Here is a 24,307-nt window from a genome sequence, read left to right as displayed (position 1 = left end):
TAGGTCCGTCACATGAGTTAAAGGGTATTTAGCACAAGCAGTTAAGTCCTGATTCCTGGAAGGCCGGGAAACAGGGTCTCCACAGTCCCCTATTTGCCCCCTGCCCCATTTCCTGGATCCTCCATTATAAAAGCTCAACTGAACTCGCTTTTGTAACCAAGAATACACTCCCCAAATAGGATCAAATGTGTTAGTCATTACAGTTCCTTGGCCAACAGTTTGCCTCTTTGTCTCTTTATTATGTACAGTCTCACAAGTTTGCTTGAATGAGGACACTGAAATACTCAATAGTATCTCAGAAGTTTTTCTAGGCTGCTGCACACATGAAATCCTATTTTAGTAACAAAATCTTTTTTTAACATAATCTCTTAAGCACGTCTAGAGGTAATTTTTTTGCTTAAAAAGTGACTATGCATTTGATTTGGACAAGATTATCACTTCTTTGTTAGTCTAAGAAAAATATTGTCAGAAAGTACTTATTAAAGGCTAATAGGAAGATGGGGAGTTAAATTGCTGCAAACAGTCTTGGTTAATGCTTTCATACTTCAAACAGCTTGAAATCTCTTGGGGCAAAGGCACTTACTTTACAGTGGAAGAGAAGTATGTTTTTTAGGGGAGGAAAGTGGCATGATTGTGGTATTGCGTTTATCAATAAAACTAACAAAACGGATGCAGTGGCAGGAGATACATGCAAACTTGCAACATTAAGTTTCATTGTAAGTGTCCCATTCCTACCATGTCTTGGTACACATACATCTTGGGTAAGATACATGGCATTAGGGCTGCACTCATCAATCTGAAATGGATTGAGCACTAAAAATGTATTTTTCTCATTCCTGAACTTTTGTGTATTTTTCATACTATGGTCTTGTTTTCAACTTCTTGGGCCAGGATTTCAGAGTGAAGGATGTTACTTTTCTACGTGCATGTTTGCTCATAAAAATCACACTTACAAGGGTAACTCTATGTCGAACTGCCAGATTTGCACACACACAAATGTGTGTACACTCAATTTTGTTAAATGGCATTTCAAATATATAGGCTATATTTATAAGATTATCTATTATGTCCAAAGATGAGTGGTTTCCTAGCATAGATTTTTTTTCCCTTTGATGCATTTAATCACGCTTCTTGCCAGCAGTTGATGAAGGAAAATAGACAAATTTTCAATGAGATATTAGAGGTTAACCTTCAGGTGTGAAAATCAGAAAAATCATAAGCTAGCAACCACAGAAATTACTTAATAATTAATTGTACTCACAGTTTGAATCAGATACAGATTTGGAATGATACTATCCAGGTATAAAGCAACAAAGTAGGAGAATTAGCTATAGAATTGATCATTTCTTTTGCAATATGTAGCACTTTATTTTCAGAAAAGAAGCACATTTGAATGATATGAATACTCAATTTTGGATCACAGGCAACGACATGAGTCCAGATCTTCCTTCACTGCAAACCTTAGAGTTACTATGTTTAAAATGCTGTGTCCCAGAAAAATACTTTGTAAAATTAGAAGCATTTTAATACTTTAATTGTGCATTGTAACTATACAGCTGTAAAAGTCCAGTACACTTTTTAATGTGCCTGTGTAAAATAGTTTGTAAGGAAGCAATTTTATGAGGCAGAGTATCTGCCCCATTCCGTTCCCTTTGCTCATATGGCACAAAGGGAGCAGAAGTCACTCACAGGTCCCCAGCTGGAGATTCCTGGGCATGAGGAAGTCCTCATCAGGTGTAGAGCCATGTAACTAACCCCTGTGCCTTTCTCCCTGCAGCCACGCCACAGGTAGGGTTGCCAACCCTCCCAGATTGGCCGGGAGTTTCTCAGAATCAATCTCTCTGTGGCTACTGAAACCAGTCCAGGAGATTTTAATAGGCCGCTAATAGGCTGGTTGGTGGTGCAGCGGGGCTAAGGCAGGCTCTCTACCTGCCCTGGTTCCACGCGGATCCCGGAAGTGATTGTCACGTCCCTCTGGCTCCTAGACGCAGGGGTGGCCAGGGGGTCTCTAAGTGCTGCTCCCCCTCCCCCGAGTGCCGATTCCTCATCTACCATTGGCTGGGGCAGCGCACAGAGCCGCCTGGCCACCCCTGAGCCTAGGAGCCGGATATGCCAGTTGCTTCCGGGAGCCACTCGAGGTAAGCGCAACACAGCTGGAGCCAGCGCCCCAACCTCCTTCCTCACACTAACCCCCTACTCCAGCCCTGAGCCCCCTCCCACATCCAAACTTCCTCCCAGAGCCCGCACCCCGAACCCACTCCCACATCCCAACCCACTGGCTGGCACCCCGGCCGCTACTCTCTCCTCACTCAGATCCTTCCTAAAGACCCCTCTGCACAGACATGCACAGACATGAGTGAACAGAGACTGTAACCCTGAAATCTCCACTACATCCAGACAGGGTGGAGAGTGGTGGCTACAAGGAGCTGATTCCGAATATGTGAGCCACAGTCACCCAGCCTTGTCATAAGTCCAGGGCCGCCCGGGGGGGGGGGGGCAAGAGGGGCAATTTGCCCCAGGCCCCAAGCCCCACAGGGGCCCCCACCAGAGTTTTTCGGGGCCCCTGGAGCAGGGTCCCTCACTTGCTCCGGGGGGGGCCGGAAAACTCTTGAGGGGCCGGGCGCAGGAGCTTCTTCTGCTCCCGGTCTTCGCCGGCGGGGGGTCCTTCCGCTCCAGGGCAGAAGGACCCCCTGCTGGCGATTTACCGCCGAAGACGGAGCGGGACCCACCGCCGAAGTGCAGCCCGGTCTTCGGCGGTAATTCGGCGACGGGGGGCCCATCCGTTCCGGGACCCGCCGGCGAAGTGCCCCGAAGACCCGCGGCGGGGGCCCCCCTCCACCGAATTACCACCGAAGACCAGGCTGCGCTTTGGCGGCGGGTCCCGCTCCATCTTCGGCGGTAATTTGGCGGCGGGGAGGGGGCCCGCCGCGGGTCTTCGGGGCACTTCGGCGGCGGGAACCGGAATGGAAGGGCCCCCCGCCGCTGAAGACCCCGGGCCCCCGGAATCCTCTGGGCGGCCCTGCATAAGTCAGAGCACAAGAGGTCCTGCCCTTACATATGCTGCTGGCATAAAGTCCCTTTTACAAGAAAGAATCAGGTCAGGCATAGTAGATCTTCTGAGATGATCCCCCCTCCTCCTTACATCAGGTGTGGTTACAGTGGAAGGTAGCTACAGTGCCACTTTTTGGTGTATAGTAGAACAGAATCGAATCCTATGCATCTATCTATATAAGGGTACGTTTATACTTACCGCGCGGGTCGACGCGGCGAGTTCGACTTCTCGGAGTTCGAACTATCGCATCTGATCTAGACGCGATAGTTCGAACTCCGGAAGCACCGCGGTCGACTCCGGTACTCCACCGCGGCAGGAGGAGTTGGTGGAGTCGACCTTGGAGCCGCGGAGTTCGCTTCCGCGGCGTCTGGACGGGTAAGTCATTCGAACTAGGGTAGTTCGAATTCAGCTACGTTATTCACGTAGCTGAATTCGCGTACCCTAGTTCGACCCCGGGGCTGTGTGTAGACCAGGGCTAAGACTGCTCTTCCCGGCTGAACACTAACCTTTGCTGAGTAAGCACAGTCTTTTACTAAAGACATGACAAAGCATAGGGTGTAAACCAGGGGTAGGCAACCTATGGCACATGTTCTGAAGGCGGCATGCTAGCTGATTTTCAGTAGCACTCACGCTACCCGGGTCCTGGCCACCGGTCTGGGGGGCTCTGCATTTTAATTTAATTTTAAATGAAGCTTCGTAAACATTTAAAAAACCTTATTTACTTTACATACAACAGTAGTTTAGTTATATATTATAGACTTATAGAAAGAGACCTTCTAAAAGCATTAAAATGTATTACTGGCACATGAAACCTTAAATTAGAGTGAATAAATGAAGACTCGGCACACCACTTCCAAAAGGTTGCCGATCCCCTGTAAACTAATGTTCCTTTTATACCTCACTACTAAAACTGTAAAATATGAGGGTGGAATGCATAATGTATTAAGAAAGATAGCCTGTGATATTCTCCATTAAGGGAAAATCACATTCACTTAAGAATTGTGGGTGGTCATGAATTAGGAGAAGAGAAAGTGCTTTATAACAAGATTCAATTGCTTGTTACATAAAAAAGGGCTCTTTGTTCACTTCCTGAACTTGTCTCACGTTTGCGATTTAGTTTCTGGAAACAAATGTCTCTGGTACCCAAAACTGAACAGTCTGTAATCGTTTGAAAACAAGGTGCAGTGCTACATGAATTTTATTAGCATATATCAACCTGGTGGCAAAAAAGAAAATGTGCACTTGCACACAAAAAATTGGCTCCTTACTTTCCATGCATGAATTTGCAAGCTGGGATGCAAGCTTGTAAGTCTAGCTTTATTTTTATTAATCATTCATGCAGTGCAAGTTCTCACTAGCAGAGCACTTTTTATTAAACTATTGAACGTGACTTCCTTTAAAGAAGAAAAAAAAAATAAAACCAGCCAAGACTTCTGCCAAAAACAGGATCATTCTAGAATGAAAGTGGACACGCACATCACTGTTCAGATCATGTTTTGCTTATGCATGAGATAAATGAAGTGGTTGGAATAGATTGAATCTCCTGATAGACACAATGGCGGTGGTATCCTTGTATCCCATTGTATAGCTGTGTTAGAATTAAGATGTTGAGACAGAGATCCCTTCACAGTACACAAAGTGTTAAGTTATATGACTGTTGAGACAGGTTTCAGTAAACTGGCTGTGTAATTAGCGTAAAACAATTATACCAGAACCTGTGTTGCCCCTTGATAGAGTGGCAGACGGAGATTCTGAGAGCTGTCTCCTGCTTCTGCTTGTAATTTGATTATCCTCAAAGAGTGAAACAGAAGCAGCCTGAGGAACAAGCCAGGACTGTATTCAGCTGGTGCCATGGCAACCGGGTCTTCAGACTCTTTTTGGCCGTCTGAAAATCCAAATAGCTTACCAGAGCTGTGAGTCCCTCCTCCCTGAGCACGGAGTGCTTGTATGTGTTTGTAAACCTGACATCCACAAGAGTAACTGTAAGGTGTTCATAAGAGAACTGGCAAGGAGGAAAAGGCTTTGGAAAATGCTTAGATGAGTTGGACACCAGAGACACATTTATGTAGAGTTCAGCAGGATGGAGGTACTGTTGATATGCTCTCTGTTGAGTGTAATTATGAGAATATTATATCCTGGGGATAAGAAGTATGTGTGCGTGTCTTGAGAGCTGGTGAATAATTACACTGTCATGTGTATCTAGTAAAATTAGCTATGAAATTTAGCAGCAGTTCCATACACATATTTTGTTCATAATAGGGATCTGAATTGTATTTTCCTGCTACCTTCCACTTCGTTCTAGAAGGGTTTTATGATGCAGCACAATGCTGATTCCCTGTAGTTTCACCTCTGATATTGCTAACTAATCCATATTATAAATGAGTAAATTACCTGTCTGTTTTGTGGCTGAAAACTACCCAGCTGAATTATATCCTGTTAAAAAAAAATTCTGAGGTTATACAAGACAAAAGTACACTCAGAGTAATAGTTCAGCAAGATATGTGCTGTATTTCTGAAAGTTAATCTGCAAAAATGAACTGTAATACAATGGAAAGCTGAAGCTACTAAATCCAGATTTTTCTTTTAGAGCAGTGTATTTAAAACCTGTATGAAATGTCAGGATCAGAAGAGGCATGAAGGTTGGACTGGAAATAAATAACTCCTTCCCCTTCCCCCTGCTTGTATTTATTATGTATATACCTATTTGGAAAAGTATGTAAAATATTCTGTATCTTTAGGTTGATCAGGGGGATGCACCATCAGAAGCTAATAATGAGCCCAGACCAACACCAGCGGAAAATGGACTAAATCACTCCACGTCTCTGACAACGAAGCCAGCAACTCAGGTTGTCCATAGTCAACCAGCCCCGGGTAAAAGACTTAAACACATTTTTCCTACATTAATTATTTAAAAAACAAAACCAAGACATGGCTGAATAACATTTTCTCTGTGTGCTTGGCATTTAAAAAAAAAGCTATATAAAATGAGTAGGGGAAAATTGTCCTGTGTTGTAACACATATTATTATTTATTTCACAGCATTAGTAATAGCCTCTTTCTTCCAGAAGGATACCTATCCACTTATGCCTGAAAAGCAGTCACCATTGGAGTGAAACAGGTCATGATTATACAAGAGTTGAAGACAGAAATAATAAAATATAAGGCGGTCAAGCGATTAAAAATTAATCATGATTAATCGTGTAATTAAAAAAATTAATTGTGATTAATTGTGTGATTAATTGCGCTGTTAACAATATTAAAATACCATTTAAATATTTTTAGATTTTTTCTACATTTTCAAATATGTTAATTTCAATTACAACACAGAATACAAAGTGTACAGTGCTCACTTTATATTTATTTTTATTACAAATACTTGTACTGTAAAAAACAAAAGAAATAGTATTTTTCAGTTCACCTCATACAAGTACTGTAGTGCAATCTCTTTATCATGAAAGTTGAACTTACAAATGTAGAATTATGTACAAAAATAACTCCATTCAAAAATAAAACAATGTGAAACTTTAGAGCCTACAAGTCTACTCAGTCCTATTTCTTGTTCAGCCAATCACTTAGACAACCAAGTTTGTTTACATCTGCAGGAGATAATGCTGCCCGCTTCTTGTCACACTGTCACCTGAAAGTGAGAACAGGTGTTCTCATGGCACTGTTGTAGCCAGTGTCACAAGATATTTACATGCCAGATGCACTAAAGATTCATAGGTCCCTTCATGCTTCAGCCACCATTCCAGAGGACATGCGTCCATTCTGATGATGGGTTCTGCTCGATAGCTATCCAGAGCAATGTGGACCAACGCATGTTCATTTTCATCATCTGAGTCAGATGCCATCAGCAGAAGGTTCATTTTCTTTTTTGGTGGTTTGGGTTCTCTAGTTTCCACATCAGAGTGTTGCTCCTTTAAGACTTCTGAAAGCATGCTCCACACCTCGTCCCTCTCAGATTTTGGAAGTCACTTTGGTTTCTTAAAATCTTAGGTCGAATTCTGGGGCTGTCTTTAGAAATTTCACATTGGTAACCTCTTTGAATTTTGTCAAATTTGCAGTGAAAGTGTTCTTAAAACAAACATGTGCTGGGCCATCATCCAAGACTGCTAAAACATGAAATATATAGCAGAATGCAGGTAAAATAGAACAGGAGATATACAATTTTCCCCAAGGAGTTCAGTCACTAATTTAATTAACACATTATTTTTTAACGTCCATCAGCAGCATTGAAGCATGTCCTCTGGAATGTTGGCCGAAGCATGAAGGGGTATACAAATTTTTAGCATATCTGGAATGTAAATACCTTGCACCACCAGCTACAAAAATGCCATGTGAACACCTGTTCTCACTTTCAGGTGACATTGTAAATAAGAAGTGGGTAGCATTATCGCCCACAAATGTAAACAAGTTTGTTTGTCTTATCGATTGGCTGAACAAGAAGTAGGACTGAGTGGACTTGTACACTGTAAAGTTGTACATTGTTTTGTTTTTGAGTGCAGTTATGTAACAAAAATAATCTACATTTGTACGTTACACTTTCATGATAAAGAGATTGCACTACAGTACTTCTATGGAGTGAATTGAAAAATACTATTTCTTTTGTTTATCATTTTTACAGTGCAAATATTTGTAATCAAAAATAATATAAAGTGAGCACTGTACACTTTGTATTCTGTGTTGTAATAGAAATCAATATATTTGAAAATGTAGAAAAATATCCACAAATATTTAATAAATTTCAATTGGTATTCAATTGTTTAACAGTGCAATTCATCGCAATTAATTTTTTTGAATTAATCGTATGTGTTAACTGTGATTAATTGACAGCTCTAATAAAATAATAATAATAAAAAAAACCCACAGCCATAGACAAGAAATCCTTGAACTTTGGAGAGGCAGTGAGCAGAATCCAGTATGAACATTACTTTGGTATTTTCTTGTGAATCGTAAGTACTGTGCAGCACTTAAACTTGAATGGGCCAGGTTTTCAGCAGTGCCCAACACTTCCTATTGTGCCAGTGAAGTGAGATCTTGAGAACAATGGATGCCATGGAATACTAACCACGTCTGAAGAATCTAGCCACTTCATGAGGTGCCTAAATGGAGTTGAGCTGTGTAGAAAATCAGACCTCAATACTGTGTACTGAGCATTTTTTTGATACCTACCCCTATGTTGATAAGTATAATAGCAGTATGTTTTGAACGTCTCCTAGTCTTACAGTAAAGTACACAAGTCCCTTGCTTCATATGCTTTCTAAAATCTCACTTCTTCCAGAAGTGAGTTTGTTATCCCAACCTCTGGATGTCCCAGGGTGACCAATCTTCTGTTATTGAATATTTACATGCCTCTTGTCTCTTAAATTGCCATGTCTTAAGGGCCGTCTTCATTTTCATATATTAATACAGCACAATGTTAATGCTAAATAAATAATAATCCCCCCATGTACATTATCCTGGGAAATGTACATTTTTACTCCTGTCTCAGGTCCTCCAAAACAATTGCCCCATCATCTCAACACCCACATCTACACTTTTATTGGTTTGGCTATGGGCCTATGATACTTGAGAAGCAATTTGGCCACACAAAGGAAGATGTAAATAGGAGAGGACATGTATTTTAATGAAGAAGGGGGCACAGATGCAAGCATAGACATTTTTCCTGAGTTTTGAAAATGACAAAGTATTCTGTAATTGTGCAGCTGAGTGTTCCATTATGGGCAAGGTCATTTGCACAACAGTTCCTTATGTCCAAGAGCGGTAGACTCTTAAATTGCTTTTACAAAAATATGTCCAGTTATTTGTGCATGTATTTACATTTTACTGTACACTTAAAATTCATTCTTTGAAAATGGAAGCCTGTATACGTTTGTATTGATATATCTATTTTTAAAAGAATTCTAAAACCACATTATTTCCAATTTAATTATTGATTGTTCATCACAGGCCCAATCCAACTTCCACAAACTTCACAGGAGTTGAATCAGACCCTTTTAAAGCACTTTTGAACTCTCACTTAAAGTACCAGTGTTGTACTAACCATGAGTCAAATCCTGTTTACCTTACTCACACGATTGGTCCCACTGAGTTCAGTGGCATCCCTCTCAGCTAGGGTGTTTTATTTTGTGTTGTGTTGTTTGATGTTGATACAAGTGTTGCCTCTGTAGACAATAGGGCTAGTTTGCCTTTATTATATTCACTGTCTTGCTTTCATTATATTCCACATTTATTATATTCAGCAGTAATGCAAGGAACCTACAGGTCTGTACCCTGTACGCCATTAGCTTCAGCACTTAGCATAAAGCTTGAGGCCTATGAACACAGATAAATGGCCCAATGGTCACCCCCAAGTTTTGGGGAACTGAGAATAAAGTGTTTAAGGGGAAATTGTCTCAGAATTTACCGTAACTACAAGAACATGAGCTAACATCTGCAGATGTCTGACCACAAGAATGCCCTGTCAATGAATCGACATATATGATAATAAATTGAGATCATTAGTATCCTAACCAATAGGAGAAGGGCACCTCAACATTTGTATGATGAGGAAATACAAATAAAGAAGAGGGGAGAAGCCCCTACTGAATGTGCATTAGGCATAGTGGCGTCAGCATAACATATTATACAAGTTGCATCCCAGCCTGCGGGCAATAGGAGAGAGAGGTGTAGTCCTTGGGAGATGCCAGGATGATGGCCACTGGTGATGAGGAAGGTGATGGTGATGAGGAAGATAATGGCTAACATTTCAGGTTGTTCTGTAAGGAATGGTGTGAGTATATGGATGTGCAGATGGACATTCTGTACTATCTCCATCTACCTTACTGAGCTGGAGTGTTTGTGACTTTGCTAAAGGTATTAATAAACTATTATAAATACAGAAGTTTTCCTATAGTGTGAGTGTTGCAACTGTGTACATCAGGGTTCCCAACTCTACAGTAATTTTAATACTGAGCCTGATCTTGGGACAAGAACCTGTCAACCCTCAAAGTGATAACTGGAATTCTTAAGTAATCAATATAATTAATACATAATCTATGAATTGGGATACACATCCATGTTGCTACTCTTGGGCAGTGTGAAAAGTACCTAAAAATATATTTCCTCACATTATTCAGAATGTTTACACAACGGTATATGCTCTGTCATCTGCAATAATGATATAGAATATATATAATTTTTCTACAGGCAACACATGTGACTTCTGTTTAAAAAGAATTGAAATCAATAATATCTTTTACTTCCAGGTTCTGTGAAAGCACCTGCAAAAACCGAAGATCTTATTCAGAGTGTCCTAACAGGTAATAAATATACAGGTGTTATGCAGTAGCATACTCTGAATGATTACTATGGTTTTGTCCAGGGATACGTACATTTCATAAAATAGTCTACCTGGTGTAGACTTTTCATTGTCTGATTATTGCTGAAAGAACTTTATGGCAAATGTACATACCAGGACTTGTTCCCTTAGGACACAATCCTGCGTCTTGAATGGCAAACCCCCCATTCACTACAATGAGAGTAGGATTGGGTCCCTACAGGGAGCTTTTTCTTAATATCTCCCTCTGTTGCACTACCGCCCGTGCTAGTAATGGTGGGAGTTCAGACACTTCCCAACTTATGCAAGCGTTCTATTCCGGAACACCTTGCGTAAGTCAAATTTTCCGTAAGTCGGGAACATATACCCAACAATTACGCAAAACAAAAACAAAAAAAAAGAAAGCTTACGGAACTTACGGAACTTTTTCCGTAAGTCCGGATTTGCGTAAGTCGGGTTTGCATAACCCGGGGAGCGTCTGTATTCGGAGTCTGAATGCAGAGAAGGTACCAGTATTCTAACCACCATGTCACCTAGACTGGCTCTGAGCAGACTTAGATGGCTTAATGCCAGCGCCTTGCATACGCTAGAGCTCTTACTATTGGAGATTTTGGAGATGCACCCGTGATAGTGTAGCTATCAGTGCAATGTAGGGCCCAGTCCTGAAGTCAATGGCATAACTCCTAATAATAAGATATACTGCTTGTATTTCATCGTACCTAGTTGAATGTCATTGCTGGCTTAGCTTCTTGAGGACATCAAGTCCATTCTCCACTTCCAAAGCTCAGAAGCCCTTTAGTTCAACTTCTTTGAAGATTACATTGATTCTGCTATAGTAAGAGGTATATTTTCAATTTGGTCCATGAAGCTTTAGTTTTGCAATCCTCCTGGACATTCAACTGAAAATAGAAGTAACTTGTCAAAGTGTAGCACAGCTAAAGGCTTGTGTACTGGTATGAAAATGTGTCCTTATGCAAATTGTTGCCTAGAGAAGGGAGTGGGAAAGGAACAAGTAACAGTATTTACCCATGGACTGCATCATACCTTAGGACAGAACTGCATTTGAGGTTATCTTTGGATTTCAGTTAAATACAGTGGCTTGCACTGTTTCAAATTTCATAATTGGAGGCCCATCCAGAGCTTTGGCTTCTTTTCCAAAAGGATTTCAATCAGAGAAAAATGATACAGTTTCCGTGATTATTGTTGCAGAAGTGGAAGCACAGACTATTGAGGAGCTAAAACAACAGAAGTCATTTGTTAAACTTCAGAAGAAGCACTACAAAGAAATGAAGGACCTTGTAAAGAAACACCACAAGAAAACCACTGATCTGATCAAAGAGCACACTGCAAAATACAACGAAATCCAGAACGACTACCTGCGTCGTAGGGCAGTCTTAGAAAAAAACACAAAAAGGGAAAGTAAGAAAAGGTATGTTAACTGGTATGAGAAGGTATGTTAGTGTCCTCTCCTTTAATACAAAAGATCTTTATCCATTTACTCGTAATTGATAACAGAACAAGTATGTGGAGATAGCACAAGAGTACAGATGAAAAACAAAGGCCATGACATTCATAGATTGAATGAGGGCAGAGATCTTGAAATGAAGGTGGGACCTGCAACAATGAATAGACGCCCCCCTTGTGATGCATTTGTTCTCTACTCGCAACCAGAGAAGACGGTCCCAATTTACATGGTAGATTGCTTGTGTATATCACCTTCCCTATACAACAGGGGACACACTACTTGTGTATTGAGAACCCCACTGTCATCTGTATGGTACTCTCATGAGATTCAGCTGTTCTGATAATCCATTCTTTTTAGGGTGACTGTTTTGCCCAGGACAACCCCTTTCTTAAGCCCTGCCCCAGCCATTCTTTTTTTTGTCTGGCAAAAGTGGGCATTTGTCCCCTTTGCTCTGGCCAACATTTGTCAAAGAAGTGCGGTGTGGAGGAACATGCGGAGGGGCGAGGGGCGAGGCCAGCCCGGTGCAGGGGGAGAGGCAAGGCGGGAGCAACCGGGGGGGGGGGGGACGGGCAGGGCACTAATGACCAGTGATAACCTTGTTCGGGGGAGGGGAGAGGGAGGAGGAGGCAGGGCTCAGGCGAGTGGTTTGGTCCCACCCATGCAGGGGGAGGGGGAGGAGAGGCCCTTGGGCCAGCCGTATGCAGTGTCCCGTTCTCTCTTTCAGAAATATGGTCACCCTAATTCTTTTACAAATTGCACCCACTTGATTCTGGAGTTCCCACATGCCCTGAGTAAGAGGCTGCACCTAGGTGCATGAGCAGACCAGGGACCAACTCACAACTACAGAGTCACAATTCAATCCCTGATTCCCTCCTTGCTGCAGACAGGAGGTAATCTGCATCAGCTCTTTACTGGCACAGATGACTTGCTTCTCCTAGCAGGAACAGTTGTACTGGCTGATGTGCTTTTGCAAAGTGCCGCACGTTTCCCGTGCCTCCCTGCTTTTCTGCAGGAAAAGAGGAGGGGTATCCCCAGGGATGCTGCTCTCTCTCCTTTACACTGTAACTCATGCATGTAGTCCACGGGAGGGAGATAAGAGACCACCTTATGCCCCTTTACTCCCCTGCAGATGCAAATAGGACAACCCATGATCTGGCCCAACATGAGCAAACAAATGGCTCTAGGTCCCACAGTGTGAATTCTAAAGGTGCAACCCTAGAGATGAAAATCAAAATTTGTCCTGTTTTATTATTTGTGGCAAGGAAGGGCCATTCTTAACTTGTGTCTGCCGCCAAACTGGAACCCTGGAAAGAATTGTTAATAGAATACTAAGAATTAGACCTATTCCTTGAATTGAACACCTGATAGATTTACTGACTAACAGCTGAAAGTAATCGAATAAATTTCAAAATATGAATTCTCTAGACCCTTTCTGCGCCCAGTCTACTTTTCAATCCTCCATTGCCCGGTATTTTTTTGTTTGTGTGAAAGTTATTTTTTTTTTAGTTTCTTAGAAAATAAAGGGGTACGGGCACTGTAGTTATTTGTGTCAATTTGATGTGGGAAGTGTACTGTGACTCACTAAATCTTTCAAATACTCTCATTTTGGGCATGTAGCAATGAACTATATATCAATAAAGACCCCTAAAAACAACAACTATAAACACTTACGCAAAATATAATTACTCGTGTGCCTAAGTTTATGTAGGATTAGATGCTAATAATACCACGGTTGAATCTGCTTAATCAGAGATGCTTTTGGTAGATTTCTGTTCATCCCAATTATACAGCATTTTCATTTAATTATAATTTATTTAAATGTAGTAAACATTACAGCATCATTCTGCAACTCATTTAATTCAAATAAACACCATTACATTCTAAGTAGGGTGACCAGATCAGAGGGATGAAATATCGGGACACGAGGGGGAGAGCAAAAAAAAAAAAAAAAGTGGCGGGGAAAAAAAACAAAAAACAAAAAAAAACCCCAGCAGTTTCACAGGGGCCGCGTCACGGGATCGCACACAGCACCCCGGCAGCGCACGCTGCCCTCCCCACGGAGCCTCCTGCCCCCCAGCCCGCCCCAGGCACATGTGGCACGTCTCGCTGCCGGTGGGGAGCCCCGCACCTCTCCCGCTCGGCTGTGCTCCAGCGGCTCCTTCCTGGCAGTGACGGGGAAGTTTATGGGTTCGGGGGACCCCGACCGGCTCCTTGCCCCTGTCCGCCAGCCGCCCCACCTGGGACAAGTCTCGCCCCCGCAGCCCCCCTCTGCCGCATGTCTCCAGCAGTCCACGCCCCCGGGCCGCGCTGCCCCCGGACCCACCACGCTGCCCCACGGGCTGCAGGGCTGGAGCACTGCAGCGCTCCTGGCCCCATCCGGCCATGGCCCGTGTGCCCAGGCTGCTGCACGGGGGCGTCTCCTCCCCAGGCCCAGCTCGGGATCCAATGGGGCAGTGAGGGGGCAAGGCTGGGGGCAGGGATTTGGGGAGGGATCTAATGGGGGAAGGAGGGGTCAGGGTGGGGGGGGCGAGAGCCCCTCCGGGCTCCACCTGTGCGCCAGAGCAGAGGGCAAAATTGTTTGTTTGTCCGTCCAGTGTCCTGACTGAACATCGGTCGGGACGCGGGACAAACAAGCAAATATCGGGACAGTCCTGATAAAATCGGGACGTCTGGTCACCCTAATTCTAAGTCCTTTTTATTATTTCATAAAATTGACTACTTGCAATTCAGCATAGCTTTTAAAATATGAAAACCATGAACATTTAAAAAAAAAATCTCTGGGAGACAAGCAGAGGGAAAAAGCCAGGAGTGATTTCTGGCCTCTGACTTCCATAACAACACTTCTGATTGTAACTGGCAGGAAATTAGCCCACAAATCATTCCCAGAAGGCAACTTGGCCATTTATGATTGTCCAATGACAGAACCCTCATTCGATTTAATAGGAATTTTGTACTTCTAAAGCAGCCTCCCCATATTTAAGTGACGTAGAATTTGACATTCTGAAAACAGAATACAGCCAAAGTTTGAGTCAATAAAATTCTTTGGCGCTGTTTGTCAGCTGTGTTATGCAGAAATTTGTAATCTGCTATATGGTCCAAAGCCAACATGCAGGATGGAAATCTCTTAGGAATATGGATCAGGGTATATTCTTTCATGTTTAAATTTTGTTGTTGTTGTTGTTTAGATTGTTATTATGTTACCTTAATCCTTTAACTTTATGCACTGTTTATCTCACTCTCACATGCACCATTCACTGCTCCCTCATCAATCCCTTTCCCTTCCCTTGTTCGTTTACCTTTCTTCCCCAAGACCAAAATCTCATTGTGCTTCTTAGGGAGTTTGGGTTTTAGATTCTTTTTTTAATTTTTCCTTTGCTTCTGTGTGCTGCCTTACTCAGTTTCCTACTTCTCTGCTAGTTTCCTTTTTCACAGAAGTCCACAGTTCTACAGTTCATTAAATACTTCCACACAAATGCGCACACATTCACCGTACATAACTTCCAAAGGAGAGTAAGTTAGCAGATATAGGGATGTTCCTAGCTCCTGAACAAACACTGGCAAGGCTTTTTACAAATGCAAGCCTCAGGTTAGGTTCCTAAATCCCTGTTTAGGCACCTAAATAGGTGACTTGATTTTCAAAAAGGCTCACCACCCAAGAGCTCCCATTATTCTCATTGAGGGCTGGGCTATTTTGAAAATCAAGCCACTTATTTAGGTGCATAAATGTGAACTTACACCCAGTTCGGGAAAATGTTGGTGATTATGTTTATTACTTATTTATATTGATCCTGATTCTCCACTGCACTGCAATGCACCTTGTGCAAATTGAGTTTAAACCACTATAGCCACCACCAGCACAACATTACATGTTTTACACTCATTTTGCATAGAAAATGCAAATCAGTGGAGAAACCAGCCTATCATTTTAAGTGTGTGGTAGATCGTATAATTGCACTAGTAAGAATATACAGCTCAGAGAGACTTATGCATTCTTGATGGGCTACAGCTACTACTTTAGAGAATTGCTAAAAAAGAAAAGAAAAAGAAAAATAGGAATTGTACTAACTGTGCCTATTGAATGAGTTATCGGTATTCCATATGTCTTTGCAGATGTGAAACTGGCAGCCCGGATCACAGTTCAACTATTGAACAAGAACTGGCTGCCCTTGACTCAGAAATGACCCAGAAGTTAATAGAACTGAAGGAAAAGCAACAACAGCAGCTGCTCAATCTCCGACAGGAACAGTATTATAGTGAAAAGTATCAGAAGCGAGAACATATTAAGCTGGTAAGTGTAAAGACTCACAGCTTATGCTTCTTTGTTCTCAGTCATTAGTGGAAGTTAGGTATTGTTATTAATTCAGTTGCATTTTGTCCTGCACTTCCCTTCCCGGACTCCAGTTCTGAGCCTTAATTTATCCAGGTCCACAGTGTGCATTCTGTGTTCAGTGAAAACAAAACTGTGGCCAATGATAGATGGTGACTTGGGCATGAAACCACACAAATAAACTAGTCAAACGCCACATGTAAGACTGACTCTTACTCACTTGCTTGGGCTACCAGAATCACAGAGAAGTGGGAAAGAGTAGCGTCCATGAGACCACTGCTTCTCCTCCTACCACCCAGAAATGGGTGAAGCCAAACTCTGGCACTCCTCACCAACTTGAGCACTACAGCCAGCAGAGCTGAGTGAGCACTGAAGGGAATGTAAACCTGCTGCTTCCACTGTGGAGCAAGGGAGCGATCAGGGAGGGAATTGTGACTGATAGTCTGGTCTACTCCTGCAGCTGTACAGATGTGCACTGATTCTTGCTCGGGGCGGATTGTAAACTGACAGTCTTGCATACACACAGAGTTGGTCAGGGATTTTTTACAGCAAATGCCAGTTTGTCAAAACTGAAACTTTTCATGGAAGTGTATCGATTTCTGTGAAACTTTTAGAGCAAGCAGAAGATATAGAATGGAATGCCAAAGCAGTTCCATGGCTTCCAAGAATATTTTTATGAGCTATATAAATATACCAAGTGAGATTTTCAAATGCACTCAGCATTGGTCTACACTACTCCCGTTGAAGTCAATGGTAAAATTCCCACTGATTTCAACAAGGGCAGAATTATACCAACCAAAAGCACTCGGATTCCCCAATGGTAAAAGTAGAACAATGATACACACCTCCTTTGTAAACTGCTTTGAGACATATGGATGAAAAGTGCTATATAAGAGCTAGGTATTTACTATTATTGAAAATCCTGCTTACAAGGTGTGACATAGGTGAAAATATTTTTTCTTGGAGGTTTTAGTTATTTGTTGATTGACAGTTGCTGCTGCAGGTTGTATAATCAGTGAAAGGACTGGGCCAGAGATGGAGAAGCCCCAAGGAAACTGTAACCTCACAGGGTATTTTGATAAGGCACACAATGATCTTACTAATCAGCAGTAAGCAAGACGAGAATAGAAGTAAGCTCTGGCAGGTCTGTGGAGTGGGTGGAACATCCTGACTCATACAAGTTAAACCGAGGCAAAAGAAGGAGAGATGGAATGTCCAGTTAGGCTTAGGTCCCTAACCTGGGACTCTGGAAACCCAGGTTGGGTTCCCTGCTCTACCACAGGCTAACTGTATGAGCATGGGCAAGTCACTTAGCCTCTATTTGCCTTTGTTCCCCATCTGTAAAATGGAGATAATAGAACTTCCCTACCTACAGGGTTGTTGCAAGGATAAATACATTAAAGATGAGAGCTGATCAGATACTACAGTGATGGGATCTATCTAGGTATCTTACACAGAGGACCTATTTAGTTGTCTGTTTCATCCCTTTGTTTCTTTGTTTTCATCTCTTTGTTTCTTTGAGAAACTGTGTGTTTCTAGCTTCCTTCTATGCTCCAGCTAGCAGCTAGTCAGCAAGTTGTAGTCTTTGCAGTTACACTTTGTAATTTCCTATCTCGAGTGCTCACCGTCAAGGTGATGTAGCCCATCATAAGAACGGCTTCAGATGTATTCCAGCTATGACCCAGTGTTACTGTTCTGATATCATTTCTCAAGTAGCTACAGTGCTCAGGCTTAGAAAAAATTGCAGTTAGAAAATTTCCCTTTGATATAACATGTTAGCGATAAAGACTTTTAAAATCCTTTGTCTTGGCTCTCTGCCAGCACTCAAAGCAATATGTTGTCCTTAAGGTAATTGAGAAATTCTCTTTCTGTTAATTCTTCACAAAGAGCTACGTGTTCTCTTGTTACCTGAAAAGCTTTGTGTACTCCGACATACATCAAAGGTCATGAAAAGCAAAAAAATGTATGATGCTGCATGACGTGAAAAAATCCACATAATTTAATATACTGAGTTATTTTTGTATTATATACGTAAGTCTCATAGAGTGACTGAATACTTATATATTTTTGAAGAACACAGAACTAATAAAAACTAACTGGCAAAGCAAGAAAGGGTAGGAGTGCGCTTGTCATCTCTGCCTCTTTTGTAGTTTATCATCAAAGTTAGGGCAGAGATCTCGTCCCCATATAAGTCCAGGGGAGCTTGGCCATTGTGTTTAACCAGGCCAGGATTTCACCCTCAGTCCCTAACTTGCAATTGGGTCCACACAGAGATCCACTTTTTGGGATTGCTGGATCAAGGACTTGGCTTGTATTTTGCACTGTAGACCTTGGACCGTTTGTAATGCCGACTCTTGTTTAAAATACAGTTTTTGAAAAAACTTGTGCTTAAAAACACTGAGTGGCTGCCCCGGAACCCCAGTGAATGCAGCAAGGTTCTTTGAAGTGCAAGTCCAACAGAATCTGACTGCTTCTATACAGTACACATAGTGTTGTAATTTTTAATATTCATCTGTTTAAAAAAACAACGTAAACAACCCTTCTGTAATATCAGTAGTTTTCATTTTTAAAATGTCTTCAGTGTATTTTTTATAGAAGTTTAGGTGGGAACTTTTCATGTTGATGTATCCTTTTGCTGATGTCTTATGCATCTGACGAAGTGGGTATTCACCCACAAAAGCTCATGCTCCTATATGTCTGTTCATCTATAAGGTGCCACAGGACTCTTTGCTGCTTTTGCTATAGTTTGTTGATATGTTCATACCTTTCAGGAAGATACATATAGATTTTTTTCCCTCTGGAAAAAAATTGAATGTAACTGTGTAATTAGACTGTATCATAATGCATATGTAAAAGGGAGTCAAATTATGGTGGGATGAGCAACCTTAGTTCTGGCATTTCCTAATTTTTGGGTGCTTGACTTTTCAACTTTAATAATGTTCTTTTAATGTAGCTTTTTTTAGTGTAATTTCCCAAATTTTCTAAAAAAGCAAACTGAAAAAGCAGACATTCCATCATGTGGCATCATATTGACACCACATGGATCAGCAACAGGTTTGGAACTTTTAGATCCATGCTACAGACTTCTGCCACTTCAGCTAACAGAGTGGGTTGTCGTGCTGTGTTCGGCGCAGCACTAGAGGTGATGGGACCCTTCATGAATGGGTTTCACAGATACTTGCTGACAGACGAGGAACGGTGAGACTCAGGAATCTTGGGTTCCATTCAGAGCTCTGGAAGGGAGTGTGCTTATGGGGGAAAAGTAAAAACTCTTCTGCGTTTTTATTTTCCACACATGATCCTGTCTGACTCAGCTGCTCCAGCCTGTCCCAGTCTCCACTCCTCAGGTGTCTCATCCCAGTCTCCTTGCTCATCAAATCCTAGTCTGACCCATCCAGACTCCAAACTGTCCCAGTCTCAAGTCCCAATCTCCTTATTTACCCATTTCCAGTTACCCCCATCCCACCTCCCCCCGCCACCCAGTACTTTGTCCCCAGTCTCCTTGCCTAGCCATGCCCCCACCCTGCTGTCAGCTCCTCGTCTAATCTGTCTGTATCTCTCTCTCTCACCATGGCCTTCTGCTGTGACTCTTTCTCCATCCCAATTGGTTTCCAGTCCCAATCTCCCTCCTCAGGCTCCTCATCTGATTTCTGTGATCTGTATCCCAGTTCTCCCCTCGCACCTGAGTTCCTTGTCTGATATTTCTCCTTTCCCCTTTTACTTTGTTCCCTCTGTTGCAGTTTCAGGGCAGATGCACCTGTTTCCCCGCTCATCGTCCATCAGTGGCACCCATTCTAGGCTTCTGGCTCCCAGCCGTCACCTAACTTGAGCAGAGTCCTGCATCTGACTCTCTTCTGACCAGGGTTTTTTAAAGCTGCACAGTTGCCTGCCTTACACTATGATATCCCCAGCAAGCCAGACTGCCTAATCAGGCCAGGATCTGCACTTTGCATTCTCTCTGATTACTATGAACAGTGTGATTGCCAGCAGTTATGAGTTGCCACTCAGCTCAGTCTATCCAAGCACATTTATTCTTAAGGTGGAAGCATTACAGAAAAAACATATTAAAAACAATAAAAGAACCTACCTGCTAAAAAGCTTACCAGAGGTCACCCCCAACTCCAACGTTGGGCTCTGATAGATGTCAGTCCTTCAAAACCCAAAGCTGGGTTTTCCCCAGTGTTGCAAGGTTATCGCTGTCTCACATTCAGAACCAGAAGCCAGGCTGGGCAGTTCAGCCATTTCTTTACACCCCTTGGGCCTTTGATTTCCAGTCTCTGGGAACAGGCAATCAGCAGACAAAGACTTAGCCACAGGACATAGCTTCAAAAGGCAGGAGTTTTGCATAACCACAGGTGGGAAACTTTCATTAATTTCCTCCAGGCGTACCCCAGGAAATCCACTTAACACTTATTGTCCATTCTTGTCTGGCACATTTTTAGGATAGTCCTTTGAACTCCCACGCCTCACATCACATCTCCCCCCTACGGAGGTAACATACAATCCTGGCCCACAATAATACATAAACTTTGCATTTAATACAATGGAACCCAAAGATACTTACGACTTTTCTACACTTACCAGGGGATTGACATGCGGTGATCAATGCATCAGCAGTTGCTTTAGTGCATCTAGTGAAGACCTGCTCAATCGCCTGCAGATCGCTCTCTCGTCAACATAGCATAGTGTGGACCGCGCAGTAAATAGATCTAAGCGACGTCGACTTGAGTTACGCTATTAATGTAACTCAAATTGCATAGCTTAGCTCAACTTTCCCCGGTAGTGTAGAGAAGACCAATCCCAGTCCCAGTCCCCTTGCAAACCAATCCCTGGCTCCACCTCCTACTGCCAGTCCCAGTCTCCTTGTTCAGCCAACCCCAGTTTCTCTCTCCCCTACCCTGCCAGCCTCCAGTCCCAGTTTCCTTTCCGCCTCTCCTTGGCTTAATCTACTTCTCCCACCCCATCCCCCCACTGCATCAGCTCTTCTCCCCTCTGCATTTGGATCAGTGCAGCTGCGCCAATGCAGCATTTGTAGTGTGGACATGTCCTCTGCCTCTTACAACTATGTGAGATTTAAGTCTGAAGCTAACTCCCTGCTTGCTGTAATACAAGGGATCTTGATTGGGTCACACTGTGCAAATTAAGGTCCCATCCCTATTAGGAGCTCTGTGTGAGTGCTGGGATCTGCCTGCAAAACTCGTTGCAGGATCGAGGCCCAAAGGCTCTCAGGGACACTGCCATTTTCTAAAACTACCGAGTTCAAATGTATTGTCTCTTCATTGTTCCTTCATTGTGTGAAATACATATGGAATGCTCTCACGTATCTGATAACTTGTCTTGGTGAATGGGAGATGTGTGATTATACGGAGACAGTGTTTATGCTGCATTCATGGACAGCTGTTATTCATTTCACATTACCGAGGTGCTGTTCAGTACTCCATGGTTAAGGTTGGAGTTTGATTTTGCACTTAAAGAAGCCTTGTTTTGTATGAAAAATGCAGTATATCCTCAACAAACTTTCAGTGCTTACCCTCTGAGTATAGATTGGATTTTCTGAGAATTTACAAATAAGGTTGTCAAGCAATTAAAAAAATTAATTGCAATTAATTGCGTGATTAAAAAGATTAATCACGAGTAATTGCTCAATTAATTGTGCTAATAAACAATAATACAATGCATTTTAAAATATTTTTGGATGTTTTCTATATTTTCAAATATATTGATTTCAATTACAACACAGAATACAAAGTGGCCAGTGCTCACTTTGTATTTATTTTTTATTACAAATATTTGCACTGTAAAAAAACAAAAGAAATAGTGTTTTTCAATTCACCTCATACAAGTACTGTAGTGCAATCTTTTTATCATGAAAGTTTAACTTACAATTGTAGAATTATGTACAAAAAAAATTAAAAAATAAAACAATGTAAAACTTTAGAGCAGGGGTAGGCATGCCAAAGGCGGCACACGAGCTGATTTTCAGTGGCACTCGCACTGCCCGGGTTCTGGCCACCAATCCAGAGGGCTCTGAATTTTAATCTAATTTTAAATGAAGCTTCTTAAACATTTTAAAAACCTTATTTACTTTACATACAACAATAGTTTAGTTATATATTATAGACTTATAGAAAGAGACCTTCTAAAAATGTTAAAATGTATTACTGAAACGCGGAACCTTAAATTAGAGTGAATAAATGAAGACTCGGCACACCACTTCCAAAAGGTTGCTGACCCTTGCTTTAGAGCCTACAAGTCCAATCAGTCCTAATTCTTGTTCAGACAAATAACTCAGACAACCAAGTTTATTTACATTTGCAGGAGATAATGCTGCCCACTTCTTGTTTACGTCACCTGAAAGTGAGAACAGGCGTTCGCATGGCACTGTTGCAGCTGGCGTCACAAGATATTTACATGCCAGATGCGCTAAAGATTCATATGTCCCTTCATGCTTCAACCGCTATTCCAAAGGACATGAGTCCATGCTGATGATGGGTTCTGCTCGATAACAATCCAAAGCAGTGTGGACCGATGCATGTTTATTTTCATCATCTGAGTCAGATACCATCAGCAGAAGGTTAATTTTCTTTTTTGGTGGTTTGGATTCTGTAGTTTCCGCAACAGTGTTGCTCTTTTAAGACTTCTGAAAGCATGTTCCACACCTCATCCCTCTCAGATTTTGGAAGGCACTTGGATTTCTTAAATCTTGGGTCAAGTGCTATAGCTATCTTTAGAAATTTCACATTGGTATCTTCTTTGAATTTTGTCAGATTTGCAGTGAAAGTGTTCTTCAAACAAACAACAATGTGCTGGGTCATAATTGGAGACTGCTATAACATGAAATATATGGCAGAATGTGGGTAAAACAGAGCAGGAGACATATAAGTCTCCCTCTAGGAGTTCACTCACAAATTTAATTAACACCTTATTTTTTTAACGAGCGTCATCAGCATGGAAGCATGTCCTCTGGAATGATGGCTGAAGCATGAAGAGACATATGAATCTTTATTGCATCTGGTACATAAATATCTTGCGACACCAGCTACAACAGTGCCATGCGAACACCTATTCTCACTTTCAGGTGACATTGATTTTTTTAGAGATTGGCTGAACAAGAAGTAGGACTGGGTGGACTTGTAGAGTCTAAAGTTTTACATTATTTTGTTTTTGAGTTCAGTTATGTAAGTTGGACTTTCATGATAAAGAGATTGCACTACTGTACTTGTAGGAGGTGAACTGAATTATACTATTTCTTTTGTTTATCGTTTGTACAATGCAAATATTTGTAATAAAAAATAATATAAAGTGAGCACTGTATATTTTGTATTCTGTCTTGTAACTGAAATCGGTACATTTGAAAATGGAGAAAAGCATCCAAAAATATTTAATACATTTCAATTGATATTCTATTGTTTAACAGTGCGATTAATCACGATTCCTTTTTTTAATTGTGATTAATTTTTTTGAGTTAATTGCATGAGTTAACTGCGATTAGGTATGAGCAGGAACCAAATCTCACCCACTGATTTTATTTCTCTTGTCGTCATTCTCTTGATTTTGTCATGTTACATACACTGCATAGGAAAAACTATTTAGGATAGTCATTCCCCCTCGGTCAAGAGGAATTTAACTGCTTTTGTAGGAATTCGCTATTTCTGAAATGCTCTCCTCTTGGTTTTTCTCCTGGCCGGTTTGAGGTCATCTTAAAAGTTGGAATCACCTCTGCCCAAGCAATATTTCTTTCTCTCTCAAGATAAATAGTGAATTGATTCTCAGTGGCATTTTCTGCTAATGGCAGGTTTGAATAGGTCCTGAAGCTGAGTCAGCATTCGAATTCCTTTCCAGGCCAGACACAAGACTGGCTCTCGCTTTCTCTCTCAAGATTGCTCTATCTCATTTGCCTTTGCCTTTCTTTCTTCCTCACACCCACACTCTTAAGAGATAAATCATCATTGAACGACATGAGGATTTGGTAAGAACGTGGTATTCCCAATGTTGAATGATGCATTCCACTGACAAGAAGCTGTGAGGAGAACATTGCACAGTTACGCACTCAAAGTGAGGACATGCCAAAGTTAAGGAGGCGTTCAGATCCTTATCACTACCCCCTTGGGCTTTATAGTCTGGTCTCTGTTTATGTGATCACAA

At 41.9% G+C, this 24,307-nt stretch overlaps 1 protein-coding gene across 1 annotated transcript in view; it reads left to right on the top strand.

The window, feature by feature from the left end:
* The window catches only part of PLCB1 (phospholipase C beta 1), a 641,577-nt gene that overhangs the window by 520,952 nt on the left and 96,318 nt on the right, over nt 1-24,307 (top strand). The window contains exons 24-27 of the mRNA XM_045009836.1: nt 5,791-5,923; nt 10,300-10,353; nt 11,580-11,799; nt 15,946-16,123. Coding sequence (XP_044865771.1) covers nt 5,791-5,923; nt 10,300-10,353; nt 11,580-11,799; nt 15,946-16,123 — 585 coding nt within the window. The remainder of the gene's footprint in view (nt 1-5,790; nt 5,924-10,299; nt 10,354-11,579; nt 11,800-15,945; nt 16,124-24,307) is intronic.

Source organism: Mauremys mutica, chromosome 3, assembly GCF_020497125.1.
Source record: "Mauremys mutica isolate MM-2020 ecotype Southern chromosome 3, ASM2049712v1, whole genome shotgun sequence".
NCBI lineage: Eukaryota > Metazoa > Chordata > Testudines > Geoemydidae > Mauremys > Mauremys mutica.
Note: the sequence above shows the minus strand (reverse complement) of the source record. Positions and strands in the feature narration are given on the sequence as shown.